This window comes from Nyctibius grandis, chromosome 1, assembly GCF_013368605.1.
Source record: "Nyctibius grandis isolate bNycGra1 chromosome 1, bNycGra1.pri, whole genome shotgun sequence".
NCBI classification, from domain to species: Eukaryota; Metazoa; Chordata; class Aves; order Nyctibiiformes; family Nyctibiidae; genus Nyctibius; species Nyctibius grandis.
The window spans coordinates 78509404-78526415 of record NC_090658.1 but is presented as its reverse complement, the minus strand read 5'-3'; the positions used below and the strand labels follow the sequence as shown (position 1 = coordinate 78526415).

At 39.2% G+C, this 17012-nt stretch overlaps 1 protein-coding gene across 1 annotated transcript in view; it reads right to left on the bottom strand.

Moving 5' to 3' along the window:
* Window positions 1-17012, bottom strand: part of CDK19 (cyclin dependent kinase 19) — a 134813-nt gene that overhangs the window by 100183 nt on the left and 17618 nt on the right. Inside the window, exon 2 of the mRNA XM_068406935.1 lies at window positions 15046-15121. Coding sequence (XP_068263036.1) covers window positions 15046-15121 — 76 coding nt within the window. The remainder of the gene's footprint in view (window positions 1-15045; window positions 15122-17012) is intronic.

The following is a 17012-nucleotide window of genomic DNA, read 5'->3' as shown; positions in this document are numbered from 1 at the left end:
CCTCTTCAGCTCTCCTCTCTTTCTTGCCACTATCACCACCTGCTTATCCCACCACAGACAAGCTACGTCCCCACCTCAGCAGCCTACATGTATATACATGTCTATATGGCTTCCCTTTTGCCCCAGCTTTTTATGGCACAGTCCCTATTTGAGTAGCTGTGCCTGGATTTTGCCAAAAAAAAAAAAAAAAAAAAAAAAAATCAAATCTTAGAACAGTTTTACATGACTTAGAAAAGCCCCTCAGTCTCTTATTCCACTGTGAGTATCCTTTTACCCCATTGCCTTCAGATTTTGGGGTATTTTAAATGAACAAAATAAATTAACGTCATATGACACAGATTCGATGGAGCAATGGGACTCAATGATCATGAAAGAGATGTTACAAATACCAAATAAAATGACTCAATGATATTAAAGAAAATATAATGATAAATGGAAGTGTGAAAAGACACACTAATGAGTGCTATTTTATAAACCATAAATATTTTTTTAAAATCTCATTCAGGGAAAGCATGCAAGGAAGATTCCTTCCTTTAAATTTTCTTTGCTATTCATAGCATATGAATTGGGCTGTATGCAACAACAGAGCAATTAGTTTAAATACTGCCAATATTCTCACTGGCGATAATTGGTTGCTTCTTGCAAGAACATCTGTTCCATCCTCCTTAAGAAATGAAGTACAGACCTTGTTACCTAGACAACAGAATCCTTCTGAGCATCACGTGCTATAAAAGGGCAATATCAACCTAAGTCACACTTCATATTCGTTCTCCTCACTGCTCCCTTATCACTGTTAATGAACCGAATGCTGTGACTTTTTAACACTAAGCCCATATTTATCATATCACATAAACTCAGGCCCACTTTCATATGCATTGAAAGTAACAGCTGCGTTACTGTCCTTTGGCCAAGCAACAGTCACTTTGAGGCTTTGTCTCCGGCTGGTTTCTACCACTGTGACTGCCAAGTTGTCAAGCTGAAAATGCTGCAGCTTAGGAGTACTCTGAGAGCAAGTCCTGTCAAATCTAGAAATCTCAGCTCAGTCCCCTCAAATGCAGTATAGAAGCAGTCACCTTCACCACTATGCCCCTGGATTACTGGAGATATTCAAGTGCTACGGGGACTCATCCCATACTGGCACTCACTAGTGCCCTCCAGCCAAATTATGGAGAGTAGCAGGAGATTTACCTGTGGAAGATGCCTTTCGTTGCCTTAGCAAACCCACCACAATTTTATAAATATTGATGAAATATTAACAACAATGAAGTGCACCAGATTACAAATTCCTCTGCGTGCTTTAGTTAGATGGATGGATTTTTTTTTTCTGTGTGCATGTGATGGAGGATGAATGAAATGGAAGCTCAAATGATGTGTGAAACCTAAGGATTAAACACTCAGAGAGGAAAAAAGAGCTCACTGGGGCAGAACAAGCTGCAAAACAATCACCACCACTCAGCTATCACCCTAAAGTCATCTCACTTCACCTTCTTTCTGACAACAGCCTGAACTAACTTTCCCTCCTCCTTCACCTTCTTCCCTTCCTCTTCGTTGGGACTGCCTATTCTCAAATGCACATGCTGTAGCTGTCCCTGTTGTGGGGGAAATTTCCGTAGAAAAACCCCTATAGCTTTTATGCATTTGGTTTTGCACATGCAATAGCAATCGTGCCCTGGGTGTGTACTTAAAGCTTCAAGTTAGTCAGCCAGCACAGGTCAATAGCACCAGAAAATGCCACATAAGAAAAAGGAGAAAAGGGTATTAAACCAAAATACAAGCAACCAGTTCACCACAGACCACACAAGAGAACTGAACACTTTAGGACTTTACTAATGCAAACATGACTGGTACTTTTATGGGAATGCTCTGACAAGTTATATTTCCACTAGTATGCAGAACAACACAGAATTAATTATATGAACACCTGATAAGCAAGTAGATGGCATTTTGAGCATTAACTAGAGTAACCAGCAGTATTAAGTTTAACCACAGAGGCTAAGCATGTTTTTTTATTTGCTTTGCAGATTCTGCATTTTTAAAGGAGGCTTCAAGGCCACTTAACTTGATAAGACAGAAATGGAATGGTTTAAAGGAAGGCTTCTATAGACGCACCTTATACAGTAGTGTTTCAAGGAGAAAGATAACATTTAAAATAATCTCAGTGGGATAGGAATATAGATCTGTTTTTCAGGCCCATCTGTGTTGAAAAAAAACCCATGAGTTCTGGAAGTGCTGAAGAAAGAAAATAAGAGCTTGAAAATGGTCTGTATTTGAGATGCCCGGAAGAAGGAAAAATGAAATAATCCATCTGGCCTCAGACTGAAAAGCTGAACAATGGATATAGCTGAAAGCGATTAAAACTTAAAATCACAGTAGAATTCCTTATTTAGACTATAAGGCTTCAAGTAAGTTCAGCGAATTTCACATGTGGGATAGTACAAAATACAATTTAGTAGCAGTAAAATATTTTTTAGGCCACAAGTATAATAAATACTTAGAGATAGAATGTAAAGCTGCAAGGATCACCCATCCTCAGAAAAATAAAACAGACTAGATAAAACCTAGGCAAGAACAAAATCACTAATACATAACGAAAATAACATGTCAAAAAAGAAGGAACAACTATTAGTTTGATGTGCAAAGATACTAAGGCAGATGAGGATACTGAACAAACCTTGGAGTCTGGTCAGAGAGAGATCATTAATCACAGTAATAAGAAGCTTTTTTAGAGTAGAAGCTTAGAGAATTCAAACCAAAATGGATCCAAGACAGAGCTAGTGGACAGGAAACTGCTGTATTGCTTGTAAATATTAAAGGCATCTGGAGATAAAGGGCGAACAAAGCAAGGAAAACAGTACAAAAGGCAACTGAGGTAAAAAAGAAACTAGAGTAATCTAATAAGCAAGTGAAAATATGGAAAGACAATGAGAGTTGAGAAACAAACTCTGCAGGGGCAATGGGATGGGATAAGTTCATTAGCACAGAAAGAAAAGGCAGAGGCTTCCTCAAATGTCTTCAAGAACTGGCAGCAGATCTCATATTTCATAACTGTCTATAATCAAAATTATTCTACTGATAGCTTCTTTCAATATGCTGTTCACGTATTCAAACAACCGATGATTTTTTCCAATAGTACAGCCTGTCAGGACTACCCTAACTTCAGTATCCGCAGGTGGCTGCATACGAAAAAGCTCAAGGTCAAGTATACTGAGCGTGTATGTATACCCACAATTTAGTACATGCGCTACATACAGGCAACAGGCAGGTTTAAGGAAGCGTCCTGACACTGCTAATGAGACAAGGAAGGATAGGAGTGATGTTCCTTCCACAAAGCAGAAGCATTTTGCCAGTCAGGTGGCCAAATGGAGCAGAGAACAAAACCATGATGCTCACACCTTTCTTATCAAAATGCAAACTAAGCAAACTCTACATAGTAACAACCTCACACTAAGCCTATGGACAAGATGCATCACAGAATTACAGACATCCAGGCTACCCATTTAGTGACTATTGTGCTGTTAACTACAATTTGGAAACAGGAAAGCCTCCCTGCGTCTCAAAATCCACATACAATAATGTATGAAGTCATCATGAAGACAAGAAAAATCTCTAAGATACAATGGGATCTGTATTTAAATAGAGCTATTTTTCAGCTTACCACAAAAATACACACAGAGGTTCAGAATAAAACAAACACCACACTGAAACTTTTAACATAATGAAATTCAATGAAGTAAATAAAGTTTCAGTAGAAGGTAACATAACATTTTGCTTTCAATAACCAAGCTGACTGCAACTTAAATACAAAAACCTGCAGAGTAAAATACGACTGTAGACTAAAAACACTATCCACTTAGCCATACACAGGGCTGAAACCAATGCCAAATAATGTAATGAAAAAAACTACTTTTTTATTAATATTTGATCAAGGCCTAAAGATTTCTCCACTGATGTTCCATTTTCAATCCAGCCATCTCTGTTCTGTATTAATTTATCCAGTTTAGACACTACTAATAACATTTTATTTCTGCCTCACAGGCTCAATGGGCAAAGAGAAGACTCAGACAGCTTGCGGGTCAGGATCAGCAGAGAGACCAGTAAGGATGATGTGTTGGGAGTATGTTACAGAACCACCTGATAAGGATGAGGAATCAGATGAAGTCTTCTCTACAACTCAAAGTCGTCTCTGAACCACACGCCCTGGTTCTTCTGAGAGACCTTAACCTCCCTGACATCCACTGGAAGGGGAACACAGCAGGGCACAAGCAACCCAGGTAATTTTTGGAGGATATCAGGGACAACTTCTTGGTATTCATACTGGATGGGTCAACAATGGTGGCATGCAGCTGTTCTCAAACAATGAAGAACTGGATGGAGATGTGACAATAAAAGGCAGCTTTGGCTGTAGCAACCATCAACTAGTACAGTTCAAGATCCTGAGCGGAGTGAAGAAGGCAAGCAGCAGAGCACAGATTTGGACCTTGAGGAGAACAAACTTCAGCTTATTGAAGGAACTGGTAACTGGCCATGGGAAGCAGCTCTGAAGAGCAAAGGAGCTCAGGAAAGCTGGCAGGTCTACTCAAAAATACAAGTATCAGGAGACTGGCTTGGCTAAGCAGATTGTCAGAGCTCCAATGCAAGAAGGGCAGTATACAGACGGGTGCAAACAGGGACATGCTACATAGGAGTTTAGAAACATTGCCCAGGCATGTAGGGATGGTATCAGGAAAGCCAAAGCTCACTTTGAATTGACATTTGCAAGGAATGCGGAGGGCAACAAGAAGAGCTTCTGCTACTACATTAGTTGTAAAAGGCTGAACAAGAAAATGTCAGCCTGTTGCTGAATGAAGTAGGCAATTTAGTAACAATATCTGAAGATAGGAGTCCCAATTTAAAAAGAATCAATCATCTGAAAACCCATGCTATCACCTCTCAGTCTGAGGCATCAAAAACAGTCACATGTAATGTTAAATTAGAGAAAGGCACGTTCTAGAGTTATGTAAAGTCAATATACCATTCAGCCAATTTTACAACTCCACACAGAACAAACTGAAAAATTGTATAAACTAATTTTACTGGACTACAGGGAAAGTACAAATGGAGGAACATAAGGAAAACATGTAATGAGAAAGAGAATGAGAAACAGTAGAGAAAAAGAAAGGTTTATGACACAAATTCAGAGAACCCAAAATTTACAAAGCATTCCAACTGAAACTTTAAAACATATATGTTCATGTGTGCCCACACACACGTGTGCAATCTTGCAGGGAGTATTTAAGTTTGGCAAATAAGTATTTTAAAATGTCTTTCCTGCATCATCTGCAACTCTCTTCTTTATCTCAGTGACAAAGTAGCTATTTGCTTTCAGTGCATTGCTGCCTACAGCTTAACCTGAAGACGCTTGGCTTCGCTTTTTTTGTGCTCTTCTGTTGAAGGCACCATCAGTTGGTTTTGCATTTGTGTGTTCCGAGACTATTCAGAATCTGAAGTGAACAGTAAATTCAAAGCGAAAACAACGGAGCCTGAACAGCACTGAACACTCACTTACCCTAGTCAGCTGCACTGGGAATTTGGATAATATGCTAACTCATGTCAAGTACCAAATTCTTAGAGAAGCTTCTTCAGCTCACACTGTGTTAGAATGGGGTAAAAGCTTTCTTTTTCTTCTTGTTAACATACTTGCAATAGATTTGTTGATATTGCGCTCCTGCTTTGAGCAGAGACACAACTTCAAGAAAAGGAAAGTAACCTCTGTATGAAAAAAAATAAAGTTTCAAATTTCATATTTAGAAAGCAATGGTGTGCTAAAAGCAGCATTTCCCTTTCCCTTGTCTGCATGCTCTTTTTTGTTAAATTGCTGAAGGAGGTGGCTGTACTCAGTCAACAGAGCTGATTAGCTGCTTCAGATGATGGTCTACTTTCGTTACAATTACTTGACAAAAAGTACTTCAAGCTGCGAAACTTATTTTCAGAAACATTACAGTTCATTTACGGGCCCATAAGAAAAAAGTCAATTTAATTGATTAAAACAAAAATCTCTTTATTCCACAGATATACTACCTGTGTACTTTTTTATTTAATGAAGGTAATTGTACTTTCAGATATAACAGAATAAAAAAAGACAAAAAATGTCCACAGAATCCTTCTGAAGAATAACCAAAGCAGGAATTTAAGTACTCCCTTACACAAAAAGCACTTAAATTACACAGATTATACAAGATTAGACCATGTAGCGCAGAGAGCTCTTGTTCTTCCTATGGCATGCAAAACATGAGTTGTCATGTAGCTGAAGGAAAAACATCCTTCCAGATTCATACTTATAAAATCATGATACGCAAACACTTCTAGCCAACACATGCCTTAACTCTCTAATAAAAATCCCTTAAAAATTTTTTTAAAAAAAGACTTACACTTATTTCACTACCTCCAGCTATTGAAACAGGGAGTGGAGTTTCAAAGTTTCCACAAACAAATCTAACAATCTTTTCTAATTAGGTAGCAGAGAATTTATGGGGAGATTTTACATTGCCAAATATTCTACACATTTATATTATCTTGGCAAGGGAAAAGAAGTTCTGACATTCAAAAGGAATCTCCCACCGCAAATGTACTCAGGGACACAGACTTTTTTAAAGCCTTGTTTTACCTAACCTCGCCTTAAACAAAGCCAGGGGCCAAGGTTACAAACCTATTTTTCTACATAACAGTAAATATTGCAAGCTGCTGTGATAGTCGAGGTCAAAGAAAAGGTCAACGTAGCCAAAGCAGAGGACTTGTACCTACTATGAAATTCTATGTAACTGTGCTTGAAGAGAGCCAATGGTATTACAAATCTGCAAAGTGTTTTATTAATACTGAAAAGTTAACATTATTCCCATATAGCTGATCTTTTCTGCATTCCTAAGAGGTACAGAGATAGGTCAAACAGGTTATAAGGCCAGTCTCGTCCACAGTCTCAAATTAAGCAGCTTCACGTTTAGTTCATTTGACTAAGCGGTTTCCAACCAGGGAGGTGAGAGCAGCTTGTAAGTGACATGCAGCACCTGACAAAGGTAAAAGCAAATAAGCTTTACTAGCTCTACCAGCAAGGCATGACATGTCCCCTTGAGCGTCCCTGTGCCATGCTGCCAGCAGCGCCACTGAGGAGCACACAGCAAATCCACAAAGTCCTTCGAGACAGAGACAGTAAGTCTAGCTGGACCTCCCTGGCTCAGCTTCAGCACCACAACACCACAGACCCCCAAAGCCAAGAGGAGGGTGATGCAGCCCCACAAGAGCTGCCTACGTGCAAGGGCAGGCCACAGGCAGCAGGGAGGTGGAAAAGAACATAAATACAGTGAGACAGAGACCTGCTCAAGTGAGCGGACAAACACAAAAAGGTTACAAAAACCTATCATTTAACCTGTAAGGCTTCTAAAACCTTGCCCACCCTCAGAAACTGAGGATGCCAAAATATTTGTACCCTCCAGCACTTTGTAACATACGTTGCATCAATAGGCAGAAGGCCTGAGAATAATTTGTGCATGCTAAATTGTTCCAATGAGCTTTCAGTAACTCATTTAACATTACAGTCTGATTTATTTTAGCCTGTACCCATAAACGCAAGTATGAACACAAAGGCCAACTAATGCTCCCACTAGTGTCCCACAGGGTACTGGCAACGTTTCAAGGTCTCCCAGAAGAAGCAGCCTCCAGCAGCTTCACTAACAACCAGCGCACACAGGCACAGGATGTGGCAACTGAAATGGTTACCTCTCCCAGACCCAACATCCACACAGGGCAAAGCTGCAGCAATTCAGGGCACTCTGAATCTAAGCTAGGAGAAAAATGCTGCTCATTTGTGGCTCTAACTTCTCCCATTTAAGTCATCTGTAACAGCTAAGTCTAATTTTTTTCCCCCATAGAAGAAAAGGTACTGAGCTATAAAAATAAACCCCGATGTAGAAAAAAACAATGAAGTTTAGAATTAAGATCACTATTTACAAAGAAGATGACTAGAGTTGGTAATTTATCCTTGGAAGAGGGGAAGTTCTCTGTGTTGGAGGTGAGGAGAAAAGCTGCAAAGGACCAGGAGTTGAGAGAAGAGCCTCCTAGGACCTAACTCAAGTCACTCGTTCACATGAAACCTGTAGTAGCAGTCATCTTTGTCTGCAGGCTGGGCTTTAGTGGAAAAAAATGATCTTATAAAAAGACATTCTTAAACTATCCTCTTTTGGGTTAAGAAGAATTTCAGAGCAAGACTCTATTCACTGCAGTACAAGCGACTGTTAGAAATACTTCATTGGTTTCCAGGACATTTTTACTACTATATTTAACAAAACTTACATGGAACTGTCTCAGTAAGAGAACAGCCAGAACATTGGCTAAAAACACTGACTATTTTTCAGAGGAAAACAACTTATTTTTCATTTGTCATGGAATTTTTTGAAAATATGTGCAACTCATAACAGTTGCCTGATATAAGCACTAGATTAAATACGTGTTTTGGTGACAAACAGACCCAAAAAAGGAATTTGGGAATAAAGTTCAGACCCTTCAAAAATTTTCCAAGAACTTTGTGTAAGATACTTTATTTCAGTGATCAGCCAGGAACCTCAGAAAAGCAACTCAGAATACAGCAGGGACTTGCAGCTTTTATTGAAACTTATCAAACCACTGTTTTTTTTATTAGTACAAAATGTTTATCTGCTTACTAGAAACACATCTGAAAGGCATGGCTCTATTTCTACCAAAAAGTATTCTGTAAAACAATCTTACAGAATCACAGAATCTTTCAGGTTGGAAGGGACATCTTGAGATTTAGCCCAACCTCCCTGCTCAAGCATGGTCAGGTAGAGCAGGCTGCCCACAACTGTGTCCAGTTGAGCTCTGAGCATCTCCACAGACTTCACAACCTCTCTGGGCAACCTGTTCCAGCGCTTGGTCACCCTCACCGTAAAGAATTGTCTTTTTGTATTCAGGTGGAATTTTGTGTATTTCAATGCATGCCCATGGCCTCTTGTCCTGTCACTGGGCACCACCGAGAAGAGTCTAGTTCCACTTCTTCATTCCCTCCCATCAGGTATTTACATACATTGGTAAGATCCCCCAAGCCTTTTCTCCTCCAGGCTAAACAGTCCCAGCTCTCTCAGCCTCTCCTCATATGCAGTCCCTTCATCACATTTATGGCCCTTGCACTGGGCTAACTCCAGTTGCTCTATGTCCCCCCTTGTACTGGGGAGCCCAGGACTAGATCCAGCACTCCAGGTATGGCCTCACCAGTGCTGAACCGGAGGGGAAGGATCACCTCCCTTGATTTGCTGGCAATGTTCTGCGTAATGTGGCCCAGGATGCTGCTGACTGTCTTTGCCCTGAGGGTGCATTGCTGGCTCACAGACAGCTTGCTGTCCACCAGGGCCTTCTCTGCAGAGTTGTTTTCCAGCCAGTCAGCCCCCAGCATGTACTGGTGCTTGGAGTTATTCCATTCCAGATGCAGGATGTTTTATTTCCCTTTGTTGAACTTCATGAAATTCCTCTCAGACCATTTCTCCAGCCTGTTGAGGTCCCTCTGAACAGCAGCACAACTATCTAGTGTATCAGCCATTTCTCACCCTTTCGTTTCAACTGCAAAATTGCTCAGGATGGACTCCATCCCAGCATCCAGTTCATTAGTGAAGTTATTGAACAGTATCAGCTCCACTATCAACCTCTGGGGTATACTACTGGTGACTTGTCTCCAACTGGACTTTGCACCCCTGATCACAACCCTCTGGGCCCAGCTGGTCAGCCAGTTTTCAATCCACCTCACTTTCCACTTATCTAACCTGAACTTTGTTAGCTTGTCTATGAGGATGTTATGGGAGACAGTGTCAAAAGCCTTACTAGAGTCAAGATAAACAGCATCTACAGCATTCACCAAGCCAGTCATCTCATCGTAGAAGACTATCAGTTTGGTTAAGGATGATTTCCCCTTTGTAAGTCCATGCTGACTACTCTCAATAACCTTCATGTGTTTGGAAACGGTTTCCAGGAGGATTTTCTTCATCACATTCCCAGCGACTGAGGTGTGGCTGACCAACCTGCAGTTCCCCGATCCTCCTTGGAAATAGGAGTGACATTTGCTCTCTTCCATTCCTCAGGAACCTCTTCCAATCACCATGATCTTTCAAAGATAATTGAGAGTGGTCTCATAATGACATCTAAGCAGCTCCCTCAGCACTTGTGGGTGCAACCCATTAGGTGCCACAAACTTATGTATATACAGTGTAAGTGCTCCCTAACCTGGTCTTCCTCCACCAAAGCTTAAGTCTTCCCTGCTCGACTTTCCCTCTGGTCTCAGGAGCATGAGATTCCTGAAGGCTGGTCTTAACAGCAAAGACTGAGGCAAAAAAAAAGTTACTGAGTACGCCAGCCTTTTCCGTATTATTTGTTCCCATTCAGCAGCAGGCTCAAGTTTTCCTTAGTCTTCCCTTTGCTGTTCACATACTTGTAGAATCCTTTCTTGTTGCCCTTCAGGTCCCTTGCCAGACTCAACTCCAGGTCAGCCTTGGCTTTCCTAACCCCTAACCTTGCAAGATCAAACAGCAACTCTGTATTCCTCTTCTGTTACCAATCCCTGCTTCCACCTCATACATGCTTCCTTTTTATGTCTGAGTTCAGTAAGGAGCTCCTTGTTCATCCGTGCAGGCCTCCTGCTGCCCTTGCTTGCTTCCCTAACTGTTGGCATGGAACTTTCTTGAGGTTGGACAAAGTGATCCTTGAATATCAATGAGCTCTCCTGGATCCCTCTTCTCTCCAGGGCCGTATCTCATAGGATTCTTCCAAGCAGATAGCTGAAGAGGTTGAAGCCTGCTCTCCTGAAGTCCAGGGTTGTGATCCTGCTCTTTGACATGTTTCCTCCACTTCGGATCCTAAACTCCATCATCTCAGCTAAAAAACCCAGTAACAATAAAAATAATGTAGCTCCCCAAGTTGTTCAAGACTACAATTTTTCTGAAGATTTCCAGATTAACCTCTACTACCATTCAGCCTTTGGTTTCTGCCATTTCTCGTGTGAAAAGCAACAGATAACCACAAAGTTTGGAAGTGACATAGCCACTAAAGTAAGTTCCAGTGGAAATAGCTGCAAACAGTTTGGGGTCCAGCAGCATAAGCCTAAAATCCACCGTCCAAATCAGTCACTGATTTTTCTTTCTCTGAATAAAAAAATGAAACTCAAGCAAAGACATTTTACTGCTTTCTCCTGCCCTCCTCTTATTAATACTATGAGATTGTAAATTCCTTACACCATTAGCAAACCTTATACATCACAAACAATTGCACTGAAGTTCTTCCATGCTCAGGGACAGGCTACCTATCCAGATATTTTGAAAGTAGCTGCTGAATGGCACTGATTAAGAAAAGGTTTATATTTTTCTTTTCCCTGAATTAGTTTTTCCCAAAATCCACAATTAGAAGTTTATAGTCTCTTCATTGTGGAAAGCAAAGTACTTGAAGTAACCAACATAATCCTCTCACAGGAATTAAAACGTCTGGGACAAGAAATCTCAGATAAAGCTGTATTATCCTGGTGCTTTTTTGATAAACAAATACAAAATTCCATTACTGTTAGCTGTTTGCAGACTTTTAAAGTTATAGCTACTGGTTCTTAACAGACGGTGGCCAAGATACTTCAGAGGAAAAAATAGCCCTAACAAGTAACATCCCTCTGGTCTGTTTCCTCTGTCTCCACCTGTCATTCTAAGCAAGCTACTTAGATAAGGTAAGAAGCAAAAAGTAAAACACAAAAGCAGAATTTAATAAAAGTCTTCATTTCCCCGAAAAAGTACTTAAGTTACCTTTTCAGCATAATGAAGAAAAACTTTTCCCAAAACATGCGTCGGATTATTTATAAATCCAGTTTATTATCCTTGTCTATCTCCACACTTGATTACGTTCAACTCTCTATAGTTTCCTTCTTATAAATCAAAGAATACAGGAAGGTTCCTCTTGCATCAAGAAATCTATAGCCTTACCCTAATACCTGGTAGCATAATCTCACACTCTTTTGTTACGCAGGCTTCCAGTATATCTTTAAACTATCTTTCAATGAATATACTCTGATGTCCCACCTCTGAATGGAAAGGAACAGAGTTTTCTTAAGGTCTTAATGTCTACCAAAGTATTTTATTTCCTCTTCCATCTTCTACAATGCAAACTAAATTAACAAATTCCTAGAGCTATTTTGTCTATAAATAGCTCTAGGATTTCAGGATTTTTTTTTTTGCCCACATTACAAAAAGAATTAGCAATCCCACCCTGATCTTCAAGCAATAAGCAAAACATTTCATCCATCACTGGTTCCAAATAAGCTAATACAAGTCTTGAGCTGAAAGAGATGTCATATTCATTATCTAAAAAAACATGTAAAGATGAGAACTCTATATTTCATAACTCTCATATTTTCCAGCTCTGCTCTTCAAAAATGCTGATTCTTAAACTCGGCAATAATCTGCCTTGCAACAAGATCACAGAAACAGTTGGCATTTCAGTTATCTTCAGAATAGACTCAACTTAGGGGGAAGAAACTAGCTTTATTTTTTTCCCCCACAATTCTTTATCATATAAGAATCTCCTCTATTATTTTCATATTCGATACAACAGAACTGGCTGAAGTATGGATTCCTTCTTCAGCAGTTATCACCCTACAGTTGAAAGAAAGTAATAATTACTTGCTCCAAGAACCACTGCCTGTATGATGTTTTCACTGACACATGCTTTCTTCCTTGAAAAGCTCATATTAATAGTGATAAAGGAGGCTTTATGTTTCTCAAAGTCCTAAGCAAAGACAGACCAACTTGATCTGTAACGTCCAAAGAGAGTAGTTGTCTGCCTTTTTCTCTTAGGGGAAGTTAGCCAGTAGATCTTACTCTGAGTGTGCGGGCAACACTACACACAAAATGGTCTTGGACTGCAAAACTGAATGCCTTTTAGTTTAGCAATGTATTTCTTGAGCACATTGGCAAGTGTCTTCAGGCTACAGAATTATTAAAATATTCTGAACACACACAGAACTAAGTACACTAGTGCTTCTTCCATGGTCTCAGCTTCCATAGAATATGGGTGGGGTTTGGGGTGGAGGGGGTGGTTTATTTGATTGGGAGGTGGGGTTTAAAGACATCAAAAGAGCTACTCATGATATTTTTACATGGCCCCTTTCCAGGCTAATAATCTTTATTTAATTAGTAAACATTACCTTCTTTGCTACCTATCTAAGCGTTTAAATACAAGATTAAGTATTAATGCATTAATTATAAGACTGCTTCTCTTTGTGGAAAATGTGCTTGATTCTGCTTGTTTCTGTATGGCAAAAAGTTCATATTTCTTTTTCAACTATTTCACCTTTACCTTTTTCACATTTCTAATATTTGACTAACCTGAAATTTCACTGAGGCAAACAGTGATTTTCTAAATTACCTCAGGTTAGAATTTTCTGATAAAGTCTGGAGAAGAGTAAAATATCACTTGAGAAAGAATTACAGTAAGAACCATTGAGATGATTTAAGGAACATACACAGTAGTTGTGGAATTTCCCAGGCTGTACTGAGCTTTGCACAAAGCTTCATCAATTTAGGGGGGAAAAAAAAAAAATATAAAAAAAAAATAAAAACAAATGATGATGTATCATCAGAGGAAAAAAAAATTAATTTGACACGCTCTATTCCCTCACAATGTTGCGTCCAGGTATGACAGAATCAGCTCCATACCACAGTGCTATCGTGACAACAGGAAGGTCTCCTCCGTTGGACTATTCCACACATTGTCTCCATAGTAGTACAAAGGACAAGAATCAAAGAAACAAAAAACCCCTCAATGCTGTCAAAATAGACTTTCTAGTAAGAAGAATATAATCTAGTATTGACGTTAAAAGAGGACTTCTTATTTCCTCCAAAGGCAGAAACATCAGCAAAAATATCACTGGGTAAATTCTGTATAAAGTGACCGACAGCAATGCAGGCACCTCTCAAATCCACAAGTGACCTTGACCTTGTAGTGACAAGTACTTTAAAAGGATAGTAGTTTTATCTGCTAAGTCTCTTCATACAGAATTACCGTGGGCGCTACGCTAAACACAATACAGTGGTTTGTCAGTTCATGAACATCATGAGTTTCTAATGCCTCACATTGCGCTGCACACCTGATTGCTGTTTTTCAATGCAACGTTACTAGATTATAAAAAGTTTAAGGCACAAATCCTATCACACATTTCAACAGCCCTCAGCATAGCGACAGCATTCAAACAAGGTAAATATTTAATCAAGCAAGCGCACTTCTTTGGCAATGCAAGAAATTTTACTCCTTATCCAGCACTATGACAGTAATACACATTTTCAGTCATAAAATAAACATTTAAAGATCAAAGTCTATCTTTGCATACAAACACCTAATTCTTACCAACTCTGAAAGAATGATATATATACACACACATATGTACGGGCACTACTGTGCTTAAAAGTATACAGTTTCTGAATCCATTTTTTCTCCTAAGATAAATGTAATACAAATGCAATTAAAGCTGTTTTTTATTTTGCTATGAATTTCCTCTGCACTTAGCAAAACAAATAAGGAATGAGGAGAACAAACTGTTCCCAGGTACTAATGAATAGTAAGCTACCATTAGTCTGAAATAAAATAAATTATTAGCAAGCGGACTTGTAATGGCAGTTGTAATCTTTCAGAAACTTTTTCCTTCAAGTAATTTTAGAAATATCCTTTTTTAAAATACATCTTCATTAGAAGGTTCACATGTATTTCCCTCTCCATATATAAAAGCAGACAAAATTATACCAGAGTATCAGCAGATAAAAATTATACCAGCATTACCTTTACCTAGCAAGAACACCTCTTTCCACTCAAAAAAGAAGTATTCTTTATAAAGTACTTTAAGAAAAGCTCACGTTTTAATAACTTTCATGCTTGCATACTTTAAGGAAAACATTTATATAATCTTTATGTTATTTAATTCAGAGAAAATAAAATATCTGTTGAATAATAATGTCAGTAAAAATACTTTCATTTATGTACACTTACTGCAATCTCTCTACAGGCCGACATGGATATCCCTGTACCTTCAATTTGCTTCAGTGCATACTCCTTTTCATCTTTTCTGTACACAAAAAAAAAGAGAGAGGAATATTTTTAGCTCTGACTTATATTACACCAATCAATACAAGTATAATGATTTCTTTTAATTTGGTCTGGATCAAGAAACTGAAAAGCCAATCTGTTTTTATGCATAAACTGCACTTAGATATTAAAAGCAAGTTTCCTTTTAACACAGACTTCAAAAATTCTAAACAAAAACTTCTGCGTAAACCCCACTTTGTTAACTTGTATCCATTTCTCTCTGAAACCATGCTGATAACTGCAAATATGCCTACAGAGAATTTTGGGGACACTTTTCCTGAAATTCCAGGATACTGTCTACTACCATGAAAAAGCAGCACAGTCATATTGTATCCCGTCCCTGGAAAACTCTCCTAGAAACACCTAGGAACCAGAAGCATCTTACTCGATTTTACAAGCCACTGTCAATCCACTTTTATTTCTGTAATACTATCATGTTTTAAACTAATACCTACTGAAAGAACATGAATTTCACCAGGGAAGTTTGTGTCTGCCAGAGCGCAAGCACAGAACTCTCCTTGAGTGCGGACTACTGGCAGACCCCTACATGGCATACGAAACTGCGCTCTGAAGTACAAAGCTGGAGAAGTGAAAATGTTCAGCCCAAACACAGTATTATCCCTTTATATAACCACAGTTTAAAGTGATTTAGAGGGAAGACCAACAGAACAAGAAAATGAGGTAGTATCTCTAAGCCCTTGCAATACAACACAACCAGCTTACTGCCTACAGTAAGGTTTCGCGGGATTCAGCTATTATCAATAGATGCTTGTAAGCACTGATACCCACAGTGCTGATGTGCTTCTTCAGACTCACCAGTTACAACTCAACAACCCACAAACTCCCATCCAAACTCCCTACACCATTTCTGGTAGACTTCCATTTCCCCTTCATCCATTCCCAAACCATTTCATTTTGCTGTGCTGAAAAATTAACTTGAATTAGTTTCAGCCTCTCTTGCTTTTAACTAGAGGTCTGTGTCCTGCCCAACTCCAGCCTCTTTGCCATCCCCATCTCTGAAATTCATGGAATGAGAAGCGGCTGAGTGGAGGAATGTGGGGAGGGGATGAGATTGACCAGAAGTTCTAACTGCCCACATGTATTAGTAACTACAGGTGATAGTTTTTCTCAGCAATTCTTAGTAGCAGTTAAACCCACAATGCATGTCTATAGTTAAGATTGTGCTTGGCTTTCATTTTGCCCATTTTACACTACGTTTTTTGAAGTAAAAATATGACAAGAAAAATTCCAGTTGTATTCTGACTATACGTGAAAACTCAATGCGCTGCAAGTTCTGCAAAAAGTAAATCCACCTCTGAAGTAGGAGTCGCTCTACAGCTGTTCCAACTGCAAAACCCAAGTTCTGGTGCTGCACCTTAACTCAGAAATAGTTGTTATTCCTCTCTCAAACAAGCACTTACATGAAAACTTTGGAAATCTTTGAAAAGATATTCCCTCCAAATTAAAAAACAGAGAAATTCAGTTGTAATGGAATTACAATCTGCTTTATTTCAAGCAGGATGTTTCCATGTGTTTGGGATTTGGTGCAACATTGATCTCTAAGGAAGCAAGACCAAGCATGTTAGGCTACAGGCTTGAAGGGCCTCTTTCTCCTGATAGGTCTGGAGTAACAGAAGATCCTTCTGCAGCTGAAAGTAAAGGAATGGGTTACTTTGAGGTGACCTAAATGATTTTGGAACTGCCAAAGAGAGAAATACATTCTCATTCTGCACAGATTTTCCATGGAGAAATGGGAAGGACAGCAACTTACAAGATGCCTTGCAACCACTCCTGAAATACTCACCCATTCAGATACTTTGATGCAAATCTTAACAACCAACACACATGACAAATAAACATAACAAAATTGG